This window comes from Pungitius pungitius, chromosome 17, assembly GCF_949316345.1.
Source record: "Pungitius pungitius chromosome 17, fPunPun2.1, whole genome shotgun sequence".
NCBI lineage: Eukaryota > Metazoa > Chordata > Actinopteri > Perciformes > Gasterosteidae > Pungitius > Pungitius pungitius.
Window position 1 is genome coordinate 504,404 of NC_084916.1, and position 12,816 is coordinate 517,219.

The window sequence follows — 12,816 nt, forward strand, 5'->3', positions numbered from 1 at the left end:
ACAGCCTACCTGAGTATTGTTGCTGACCATGTCCATCCCTTTATGACCACAATGTACCCAACTTCTGATGGCTACTTTCAGCAGGATAATGCGCCATGTCATAAAGCTGGAATCATCTCAGACTGGTTTCTTGAACATGACAATGAGTTCGCTGTACTCAAATGGCCTCCACAATCACCAGATCTCAATCCAATAGAGCATCTTTGGGATGTGGTGGAACGGGAGATTCGCATCATGGATGTGCAGCCGACAAATCTGCGGCAACTGTGTGATGCCATCATGTCAATATGGACCAAACTCCCTGAGGAATGCTTCCAGCACCTTGTTGAATCTATGCCACGAAGAATTGAGGCAGTTCTGAAGGCAAAAGGGGGTCCAACCCGTTACTAGCATGGGGTACCTAATAAAGTGGCCGGTGAGTGTATATAAATACATCTTTCGCAATGAATCTGCTAAATTGAACAAGATTCTCAGGCTAACAAGCTATAACTGAAATAATGAGTCAACATTCTATCTTCCCGATCTTTGGAATCAATGGGAAATAGTGATGGGGAAAGTACCCGTACCTCCTTGGTGAAGTATTTGGGGGTCCAGGGTTGGTTGTGGGCTGCCCTCTGTCTCTCCTCCCCTCGCTGTCGCTCCTCCAGCCGGTGTTTGTTCTCCGTGGCCTCGTCCAGGTTCCCCTCCTTCAGCGACTTGGTGACGTGTCGCCACAGGCGCCTGCAGGCAGGTCACAAGCGACACGCACACCCGTTAACACGCGCCGCGAGCAGGAAGCGACGCCAGGCCGGCACCGAGGGCTCTTCACCTGGACTCCGTCCGTCCCTGTCTCTCCACCGGCCGCAGCTCCTTGCGGGTGACGGGCAGTTTGGTGGTGTCCATCACTTTGGTCTCGCCGCTGCTGTACGTGAACTCCAGCGTGCCGTTCCACTCGCCCTGGGCCTTGCACACGATGGTGTTGGTGGGATTGTGTTTGACCTCAGCTGTCACTCTGAGGAAGCCAAAGGGGGACAGCTCAATATCTGATGTACCACAACCTATTAATGATGCTTTACATAACACTGATAAAAATAAGACAAAGGGACGTTTGAGTGTTGGAGCCCACATCTTTACAGAGGCTCCACCTTTAAATCAATGATGCAAATCTCTTGTTTTGTAGTCTGCCATATTTGAAGCAAGGTGAACCGTTGCAGCAGTTTACATTTCTGCTACAAAAACAGATGTTTTTGTTAGTTTGATTTGCATTGTGTACTGAATCCCCCACTTAAATGTTTCATCTATCTGAATGACTTTGTCATAACAATCCGGGGCTTTCTTAGGAATCCAATATCTTTCTACCGATAAGCATTCAGGCATCTTTGAGAAATAAGGGGACGGAGAGTGAAAAGTACAAGAGGGTGGTTTTCAATAACCACACATTTCTCTTTTTGGAAGATAATAACTAACGTGGCTTTCTATTGGCTTCACACAGGAATGAAATTAATGTGAAGCTGCAGAACAAAGACTGTTTGATACATTTTTCCATTTAAATAAATGTGACTAAATGCTGACGTACTGTTCATTTTGTTTGAATTCTATTCCAATTAAACAAATAAAGTATTGTACTGTATACAGAGACTTTATTTTCACTGTTTAACCATAATATGACTTTTAGGGGGTTATGTGACGTACAGGCGGGGAAACGCTCACCTGTGGACTTTCCCCCCGTAGAAGGGCTTCGTCTGAAAGGTGACGGTGGCAGAGTAGCCGCTCTTGACACAGTTGATGGAGACTTTGCCCCCCAGCTCCACCCAGGGCACAGTGAGGATGGAGCGAGCGTAGGCACAAGGCAACGTGAAGACGTACTCCTCATCGTGCTCCAGCAGGCAAAGGACCCCTGGAAGGAAACATCTTGCAGATTGAGATCCTTTTCTAAGACAAACTCCAAAGAGGCTCGGTATCTTTCCAGAGGTTTTCATTTTGCACTTGTAGAACACAGCAAGCAATAAAAGGACATTTAGACACAAATTAAATATTCTACATGAACATTTAACTTGAAACTAATGACGTCACTTAATATTGAATAATTTCATTGTTTTTATGTCCTGTGTATAATAAATAACATTATTTAACCGGATTGGGGGCAGCAATAATGGTTTTCTATCACAATAATAAAGTAGTCGGCACAAATAACTCCCACTGGTTTGTATAAATACTAGGGCCGGGACTCGATTAAAAATATTAATCTAATTAATTAGATGCTTTGTAATTAATTAATCTAAATTAATCACATTGTAATTGCCTAAATATTTGACCTGAGAACAGTGACAAGTAATTTTTTTCACATGGATTTTTATTTTTGTTCAACCAATTCCAGCAGACAAGTGTGTTGTGGATTCCAGCCTGAGAATCTATGAGAATTGAGGTTGGATTCAAAAGCATCAACAGGTGTGTGGTGGAACAGTGCAGGGAGATAGCAGGAAGGCTGAAGTGTGGAGGATCCTCAGTTCAAACCTGCTCTCTCAGAAGGAGGGTTTGGTTGCAGTCAGGGCTTCAAACTGTAAACTTTGAAAGAGTTTTGAGGTTTAGTAAACAATCCCAAGGTCTAATATGAGAAACGGACACAATGAGGCATGTGCTTGAATAGCACAAGGGAACAACTGAAGGGCTGCAGGCTCCAACCTGCTGTCTGAGGTTGTGGGTTCTTGGCCCTTCATGCAGACATCACTTCTGCTTTGAAAGAGTTTTGAGTAGCAGTCTAAAGGTTAAATACGAGAAACAAAGGGTTGGTTATTGTGTGGTGAATTAGCACAGTGGAAGAGCTGCTGCCACAAGCCTGCACTGCACTTGAAGGTTGTGGGTTCAAGCCCAGTCTTGGGTTTGAGCCTTTGGCTTTACTTCAGGTTTGAGTAGCAGTCTAAAGGTTAAATACAACAAACAAAGGGTTGGTTAGTGTGTGGTGAATTAGCACAGCGGAAGAGCTGCTGACATAAGCCCCTGCACTGCACTTGAAGGTTGTGGGTTTGAGCCTTTGGCTTTACTTCAGGTTTGAGTAGCAATCTAAAGGTTAAATACAACAAACAAAGGGTTGGTTAGTGTGTGGTGAAGTAGCACAGGGGAAGAGCTGCTGACATAAGCCCCTGCACTTGAAGGTTGTGGGTTCAAGCCCAGATGTGGAAATAGCATTTAAAAAGACTTTTGAGGTTTAACTCACATGCTCAAGGTTAAATAGGAGAATCAAAGTTGGTAAAATGTGACCAGGACTGGTAGTGTAGGGGTGCAAGCTAGAGCCCAGAAGCCTCTGTGCGCACCGCCAGTGGGTTCAAATCCCGCTCGTGCCAAGTCTTGAGCACACTGCCGCGGAGGTAGTAGTGGGGGCATTGTCCCCACGGTTGTTTCAGAGAAGTGAACCCTAGGGGTTATGCAGAAACACACGGCGCGTTCACTTGAGTTATGATGGCATTGTCAAGAATGATGAAGAATCTTTTGCTGATGAATTGAATTTGATGTTAATTGCTTTGCTTTAGCCTTTTAGCACTTATTAGCTGGACAGCAGAGGTGGGAACAAGTCACTGTTATGCAAGTCTCAAGTCATTGCCCTCGAATCCCGAGTCAAGTCGAGTCAAAGACGAAGCAAGTCCCAAGTCACACTGACATGAAACTTATTACAGCCTCTGAGGGTTTGTCTACTTCAGGGCATCCTGTGGACAACCTTAAACTGACAGTCTGGCACAGGGTGTAGATTTGTTTACCCTTTTTAGTGCATCCACCCTCCAATTCTCTGTTACATTCAAATTCAACTCACTTGTGCCTTTACCAATGCAGGAAGGATGAATAGCATGGTTGATCCTCCAAGATGCACCAATCCGTCTCTGGGGCAATATCCCATAATGATTTTTTATAAGTTACCCAAAACTAAAAAAGGATTTAGGAAGAGCCACCATGTCCCTTGAGGGTTGAACCCAGATAAGGTTTAAAGTACAGAAATTTGGGGCATTTGGCATTAGTGACAGGGACGTGTAGGTTGCTCCATCTAAGATCATTCCAGTCATGTCATGGGGAAAAAAAAAAAAGATTTTTTTTAAATAATAGGTAAAAAATTATTATAAAAATGCGGTGTTGTGTTGCTCGATGTGAATTCCTTGTTGCACAGCTTGCACACAACCACGCTCTTATCGACGCTTCCATCCGTGTGTTTATTATAAGAAGATTTCCCATTCACGGGGCCACCCGACACGGTCTCGTCAGCTTCTTCGTTCATGTTCACTGTGGTTTGTTGTTGTCTGAAGTCATGAACGCTAGTTGGTAATAAGTGTAAAAGTGCGTAAAAAATGTTTAATGTGTTATTTTTTGTGTAATTAATTAATCTTAATTAACGCGCTAAAGTCCCAGCCCTAATAAATACACTAGTTAATGTCTCCAAGCCTTTTGTTTGCAGCCCATTCATAACAGAGGCTTTTATACTCATCATCTGCGTTCTTTCAGATTTTATATTAATGTTATAAGAGGAACAAATAAATGCATTTCATAAGCTCCGTGTCGAATCGAATTATTTGGATTTGTTTTAAAATGCAAGAAGCATCTTAATGAAGCTGTTGTGTTTTGGTTCCTGCTGATCCACCTTTGCAGGTATTTAACTCATTTTGCATGAGACCTTTTCCCATGGTCGACATATTGATCTTATTCCTCTGTTAAATACCATTTTTTTTTTTAAATCTGACGACTTCCTAAACCTCAACAACTTTGCATATCCTTCATATTTAAATCAACTTAACTACGGCTGTCAAATGCTGCGGGGAGAAAGAGCAACGTTTCCCTTAATGCAGTTAAGTTTGAACAATCAACTTCAATGGTGCAGAATTCATTTTCTTGCTCAGACGTCAAAGCAAACGCACTAATGCTTCATTTTCTGTTGCGCAATCAGTGAGAGAATAAAATATGAATATGAATACATTTTAAATATTCAGCTTACACAGGTATCATGTTACAAAAGGGGAGCTGTAATTAAAGGGCCATGTTCTTGTTTTAATGTTTGGAGCTTTGTTAATTCAAGGTGATTTTATGAGGGCATAGTATATTTTAAATTTAAAAAATGATCTTTTTAAAATATTTTCTGTATATTCTGTAAGATATTTTGTGTTCGACTGCTATTTTCATGAGTCTACATTAATACTCTGGAATTGCTGTAGTAATTTTATTCCTAGCTACCTCTCAGAGGCAAACGTTTTAGTGTATTTTTCTTCCTCCCCTGCTTTAGTGTGTGACACTTTATGGAAATGATAAATTCCTCACCTTCTCCCACCATGGACACTCCGATGGACATGCCCATGAACTTGCTCTTGGTCCACACGTGGGCGCTGACGCACATGTTCTTCTCCCGGCACTCGCAGTAAAAGCCGGACACCGGCGGATGGTGGGACACCTGCTCGGCCACGAATCGAACCCGGTAGCATTGTGCGGGCGAATCGTCGCCCGAGGAGCCCTGGCTGCATCGGACCGGAGGTCGCACTTTGTCCCGAGGCACTTGCCAGGAGCAGTGGAAGGTCTCCCCCAGCACGGGGTTGTAGGGCTTCTTGGCCACGGCACCCTTGCGGCCCTCGTGGAAGGCGGTCAGGTAGTACTCCACAAAGCGCACGATCCGGTCCTCGGCCGTGGCCCCCGCTGTGATTGACAGGAACATGTCCGGGTGGGCCATGAAGTTGGCGTACATCTCCAGTAGTGATCGCTTTTCCAAAATGAAGGTTGGCAGAACCACCTACGAAACCCAGAGGACACAATTTTAAAAACATTCCTATTTGCCGGCTGTGTGTAGCGGTCATTCAGCGTTACCCGCGTGAGGTCCATGCCCAGTTTGAGCTGGGAGAGCAGGTGGAGAATGACGCTCCGCTGGTCCTCCAGGACACCCAGGTCCTCCTCCTCGTTATCCTCCGTGTCCGTCACCTCCTCCGTGGGGTCGATGTCTTCCAGCCCTGGGTGGTGCTATGAAATTACAAAGAAATACAACATGTACCCAATGACTTTGACCTTTTCCATCGAAATGAAAGGGAGGATCATTGAAATTGCGGCGAGTGAGCTGTAAACAGATTCAAGTTCTTCCTTTAGAGTCAGCTTTGGGATCATTATATGGTCATGCAGGCATTATTCCATGTTTCACAAAAGACATTAATAGCCTCTTGGCCATTGGAGAAATATGTGACAAGGAGCAAAAAGGGGCTAAATTCTGCATTTTGTCTCTGACACCTTGGAAAAGAAGGAAGATTCTTCCAACACCAGCTGTCAGCCATAAGGTCACAACTCATGTGGAGGACAGACCTGTTACAGAAGCAGCTTCTAAACACCAAAGGAACTGCATTTACGTGCAGCCCCCCCCGAGTCCCTCTTTCCCTTCACAGCCTTCGGCAAAGAAGACACGATGCCTTTGTGTGCGTGTGTGTGTGTGTGTGTGTGTGCGCTACGTGCGCATCGGTCCAAGAGGTAAGAAGTCCGGTTCTGTTTGTGTTGCAGCTTTGAACTGGGAACCACTTTGCTGTGCGCAGACAGCACTCAAAAGGCGCCCCCTCCCCAGTGCACACGTGCCTTTTGTTGTAAATCGCTAATTCTAGTCAAGCTACAACTGGTTAAAAAATAATAAAGCAGAGTGAGGGAACGGACTGAGTGAGACAAGCATCTCACGCAGAGCACTGAAGAAGAACATGGGATCAGGAGGACCTCCCTGTCACCTGAATACTTCATTTCAAGCATGCATGCAAAAAGCTGAAGGAGCCACACACACACACACACACACACACACACACACACACACACACACACACACACACACACACACGTGATATATATATAGAAGTGGAGGGAGAGGAGCTGGGTACCGAAGGGGGAGGACTGTTCTCCTTCCAGGGGTTCTAACTAATTAAAGAGGAACATCTGGCCCGAAAGGTTGCAGCATCTCAGCAGTAAGTGTGGAGTCTGTGTCATCAGCCAAGGCCTCTAAATGCAGTCCACCTCGTCCACAGGTACGTAATAATGAAGCTTTAGAGCAGGGGGGTCCAAAGTGCGGCCCTGGGGCTGATTATGGCCCGCAGTCAGATGTCATACGGCCCACACATTCCGTCTTGATGTATTATTTATGGCCCACTAGCACTTTTAAATAAATCATAAAACGTTCAAATGCAATTCCTCCTTTAACAGCCAACATTACTTAAGACTCCTGTTTAAAATGATCACAGGGTAAAAATATCATCTTATCAACTTCATGGAAGTGTAAGGTATTCCAGTTTGTTCAACTTTATTTATTTATTAGAGTTGTTCACACCTGCCTGAGTGACTTCTATTTGGCATATATTATATTACATAATACAGATGATGGAAACTGAATTATTTGCATGCAACGTTTATGGTTAAAAAAGGCCAGAAAGGACTATTGGCCCCCAGGCATCCTCACATTATCAAATCTGGCCCTTTTAGACAACCGTGCATTAGCTTATTTGAATTAACAGTGGTTATGCTTTGAGCTCTCTTTTAATCCTTAAAGGCTTCAAATATATATTTAAAAGCAATTTATGGATATGGACAGAAAAAGGTCTATGAATTGATCTGGTTGATACAGTGGATCTTTACAGTGGAAAGTTGTGACCATTAATTCAATAATCTCAGTCAGACAGCTCATTCATGGGGGTGGGACAAAACCTGGTATTTCAAAGCTTTTGAGGATGCTGTTGGAGTGAATGTTTACCAGCTGCTCAGAAGTCCACAAAGAAAACCTTGCTTCCCTCTTCAGATGAGTGATGTTTACAGCTAAAGTGCACCAGGTGAACGCAACGTACACCCCTCAGGCGCCAACTACACCCCTCCCCTATCAAAAACACCAGCAGAGACCCACGGCACACCGACATCAGACCGGGATCACTCACGCTGCTCTGCTCCAACGGCTTGACCTGCATGAAAGTGGATTTCATCTCCAGAGCAGGAAGATGGCTCCAGGATGAACACAGATCCAGCAGAGGGGCAGACGTTCAACTTTCCGGTGCCACAAAGAGTAAAAGGAGCCGTGCACGGCTGGACTTGGGAGTTAAATCCAATTAAAGAGGCCTCACAGAGAAGGGGCTTCTGAAGCTGCGATGAAGCTCCTCCTCTCCCTCAACCCAATTTGGCAACAGAGCGAGCAGCTTTCTTGCAGGAGTCGTACGGCGTGGCTGCTGAGCGTGACTTGCTGAGCCCTCCAGCCGCTCTGACAAACAGGAGGGGTCGGGGGGGGAGCTCCTCGTGGCCTACATGCCTTCCTTCAGTCCCACGTCTTCTTCCCTCCTCCGACTCGGCTGCGCTGCCTTCATCCCTCCGTCTCCTGCTGGTTGCATGTAGCACACGGGTCTACCGTGGACCGCCTTGCTTTGTGACTTCTAGTCGGAGGCGGAGCGTCTGAATCTTTTTACGCCTCCACCTCCCTCTCAATTCAATTCATTTTATTTTGTAGAGCCCAAAATCGCAAATTACAAATTTGCCTCAGAGGGCTTTACAGTCTGTACACATGCAACATCCTCTGTCCCGAAACCCTTACATCGACACAGGAAAAACTCCCCAAAATATGAAAAAACCCTTCAATGGGGAAAAAAGAGAAGAAACCTCAGGGAGAACGTCAGAGGAAGATCCCTCTCCCGGGATGGACAGACTGACATGGATGTCATGTGTACACAATCAACAATGTAAAAGATGTACAATACATTCAATTTCTCTAACTGAAATGATACAAGTAATTGCAAGTAGCAGAACAAGTGTACGGCAGGACCACTGCAGGGACAACCTCCATCAGATAGAACCACCATCCACAGAGGCTTCTGTGGGGAGGGAGAGCAGAAAGATGTTGGTTTTTGATGACAGTAATATGAATCATATTTAAAGTAATGATGATGGCAGCAGCAGGTGTCAGCAGAGCCATGAGCCAGGAGTCAGAACCGGGGTCCAAACGGAACTATGATCCACGGAGACCTGCTAGGCGAGAAAGCACAAAGAACTCCCGGAAAGAAGCTTAATTAGTGATGTACATTAATAAAACATGGATGATTGTGGGAGGAGAGAGTGAGAGTGAGAGAGGGGCTCGGTGTGTCCTAAGAAGTCCCCCGGCAGTCTAAACCTAGAGCAGCTTAACTAAGGGCTGGTCCAGGCTAACCTGAGCCAGGCCTAACTATAAGCAATATCAAAGAGGAACGTTTTAAGCTTCATCTTAAATGAACTGACCGAGTCTGCCCCCCGGACTGAAAGTGGAAGTTGGTTCCACAAAAGAGGAGCTTGATAACTGAAGCTCTGGCCCCCATCCTACTTTTTAAAACTCTCGGAACCACAAGTAGCCCATCATCTATGGAGCGTAGATGCCTTGTAGGACAATACGGTGTAACAAGCTCTTTAAGATAAGACGGTGCCTCACCAGCAAGTGCCTTGTAGGTGAGGAGAAGTACCTTAAATTCTATTCTTGATTTAACAGGAAGCCAGTGCAGAGAAGTTAATACAGGAGTTATATGATCCCATTTCTTAGTTCTTGTTAATACACGTGCTGCAGCATTCTGAATCAGCTGGAGAGGTTTAAGCGATTTACAAGAGCAGCTTGATAACAAAGAATTGCAGTAATCCAGTCTAGAAGTAACAAATGCATGAACTAGTTTTTCTGCATCACTTTGAGACAGGAAGTTCCTGATTTTCGATATATTCCGTAGATGAAAAAAGGCAGTCCTTGAAGTCTTCTTTATATGAGAGTTGAAGGACATATCCTGGTCGAAGAGAACTCCAAGATTTCTGACGGTGCTGTTGGATACCAGAGCAATTCCATCCATAGAGACTGTATCACGTGACAGCTGACTTCGAAGGCGCTCTGGGCCTATCATGATAACTTCCGTTTTTTCCGAGTTTAACATCAGGAAGTTGCAGGTCATCCAGGTTTTGATGTCTCCAAGACAGTCCTGAAGTCTAACAAGCTGGTTGGTGTCTTCTGGCTTGATCGATAGATACAGTTGAGTATCGTCTGCATAACAATGGAAGTTTATGCGGTGTTTTCTGATAACGTCGCCCAAAGGAAGCATGTACAGGGTAAATAGAATCGGTCCAAGCACAGAACCTTGTGGAACTCCGTGACCAACATTGGTTGTCCTCGATGATTCCCCGTTCACAAACACAAACTGGGATCGATCCGATAAATAAGATTTAAACCAGCTGAGTGCAGTTCCTTTGATGCCAATCAAGTGTTCCAGTCTCTGCAGCAAGATACGGTGATCGATGGTGTCAAATGCAGCACCGAGGTCCAGCAATACAAGAAAAGATACAAGTCCTTGGTCTGATGCAAGTAGAAGATCATTTGTAATTTTCACCACTGCCGTTTCTGTGCTGTGATGCATTCGAAATCCTGACTGGAAATCCTCGAACAAAACATTGTTTTGTAGAAAGTCACATAATTGATTCGCGACAGATTTCTCAAGGATCTTAGCGAGGAAGGGAAGATTAGAGATGGGTCTGTAGTTAGCCAACACCTCTGGAGCTAGAGTAGGTTTCTTCAGAAGAGGTTTAATTACAGCTACCTTGAAGGACTGTGGTACATGTCCTGTCAACAAAGACAGATTCATAATATCCAGTAGGGATGTGCTAATTAACGGAAAAACTTCCTTAAGCAGCTTAGTTGGAATCGGATCCAGGAGACAAGTGGAAGAGTTGGATTTCAAGATTGTAGAAGTCAGTTGATCAAGGTTGATGGAAGAGAAACCATCCAAGTAGGTATCAGGGCCCACGGCTGCATCCAAGGATCCTACATCCGCGGACGGGTTGGCTCCGGTTGGGGGTAGTAGACCATCAATTTTCTCTTTGGTAGTCAGAATCTTATAATTGAAGAAGTTCATAAAGTCGTTACTACTGAGGTCCACAGGAATACACGGCTCGACAGCGCTGTGACTCTCTGTCAGTCTGGCTACAGTGCTGAAGAGAAACCTGGAGTTGTTTTTATTTTTCTCGATTAATGATGAGTAATAGGATGCTCTTGCGTTACGGAGAGCCTTCTTATATGTTTTAACGCTGTCTTGCCAAGTTAGCCTAGATCCTTCTGATTTGGTGGAACGCCATAACCGCTCAAGTTTCCTCACAGTTTGCTTTAAGTTCCGGGTTTGAGAGTTATACCAAGGGGCGAACTTCCTTCTTGTCGCCATTCTTCTTTTGAGGGGAGCAATACGGTCCAGCGCCATTCTCAAAGAGCCTGTGGCAGTATCGACAAGATGGTCGATTTGTGACGGACTGAAGTTTTCACAGGAGTCTTCTGATATCTTGAGACAGGACACTGAACTTAGAGCAGAGGGAATGGTTTCTTTAAATGAGGCTACAGCGGTGTCCGATAAACATCGACTGTAGAAACCCTTGGCAGGAGGAGGAGATTCTGGCAGTAGAAATTCAAAGGTTATCAGACAATGGTCGGACAGGAGAGGGTTCTGTGGAAAGATTGTTAAGTGTTCTATCACAATACCACACACAAGAACCAAGTCGAGGGTGTGGTTAAAACAATGAGTTGGTTTGTTTACAGTCTGACAGAAACCAATTGATTCCAGCAAAGAGAGAAATGAAGTACCAAGGCTGTCGTTATCGACATCCACATGAATGTTAAAGTCACCCACAATAATTACCTTGTCCGTTTTAAGGACCAAACTCGTTAAGAACTGTGAAAATTCACATAAAAATTCAGAATAAGGACCTGGGGCCCTGTACACTATTACAAAGAGAACCGGCTGGATTATTTTTCAGGTTGGTTGTGAAAGACTGAAAGTCAGACTTTCAAATGAGTTATAATCCAGTTTAGGTTTAAGGTTTATTAAAAGGCAGGAGTCATAAATAGCTGCCACTCCACCCCCTCGAGGGGATATGAGTATTAACATGACTTGGAGGAGTCGCTTCATTTAAGCTAAAGTACTCCCCATCCGATAGCCATGTTTCAGTAAGACAGAAAATATCAACATGGTTGTCAGATATTAGTTCATTTACTAAAACAGCTTTAGAGCACAGAGATCTAATATTCAAAAGACCCCCTTTAATTCTCCTAGTTTGTTGCACAGTTGTATTGTTACATTTAACTTTGATTAAGTTATTAAATATAACTCCTCGGTTGTTTACCTTTAACTTAAATAACGGTGTCCGTGGGGCAGAAACAGTTTCTATAGAGTTAATTACGCTGAGTGACTGCACGGAATGAAGCGCAGAGAAGTGTAAGACTGCGACTCTGCTTCCTGGTGCCTCTGATGTCGGCTTCTCTAAATCCGACTGTCTTCCATTTAATTGACTGCAATCTCATGTTTGAGTCATTCTGCCTCTCCTCCTGCTGTCGTCTCACATCCTCCTTTATGCCATCCACTATTCTCTTTCATCATCATCATCATCATCATCATCATCATCATCCTCTCTCCTAAACGGTCTCCTCTCGGGTTCCACCCTTTTCTCTCACTCTTAATACTTGTCAGTTTGGTTTTCTCTCCTGTGGCGTGTGATCAGGGGACAGCGTGGCCACAGACTCCTTTCCCCTCTGTTTGAACAGGCTAAACTTTGGAGGGTCTGTCAGCCGCCCCCGGCTGTCCGTTTCACCCTCTCATCATCCTCATCACTCATTTCAGACCCAAACTCAATACGCTTTCCTTTGAAATCACTGTTTTCGGACTGAAGCGTCGTCCTGAATCGTCACCAGCACACAGATCTGATTCGTTCCAGCTACTTAAGACACTAAACTTCAGGTCTTTCCTGGATGGTCCAAAAGCTTTGAGATTCCTGTGCTCCAACACTAACTAAACATAAGAAAATACAACGCACCCTGCATGCAGTGTCAATACAGAT

The 12,816-nt window shown here is 44.6% G+C and overlaps 1 protein-coding gene across 4 annotated transcripts in view; it reads right to left on the reverse strand.

The window, feature by feature from the left end:
• LOC119219694 (oxysterol-binding protein-related protein 10) overlaps positions 1–12,816 on the reverse strand; it is a 51,446-nt gene that overhangs the window by 4,333 nt on the left and 34,297 nt on the right. For all 4 annotated transcript variants that reach the window (XM_062558435.1, XM_037475038.2, XM_037475037.2 and 1 more), the window contains exons 8-12: positions 5,809–5,958; positions 5,272–5,734; positions 1,690–1,876; positions 809–991; positions 567–720 (exon numbers count right to left, since the gene is read on the reverse strand). In XM_062558435.1, coding sequence (XP_062414419.1) covers positions 567–720; positions 809–991; positions 1,690–1,876; positions 5,272–5,734; positions 5,809–5,958 — 1,137 coding nt within the window. The remainder of the gene's footprint in view (positions 1–566; positions 721–808; positions 992–1,689; positions 1,877–5,271; positions 5,735–5,808; positions 5,959–12,816) is intronic.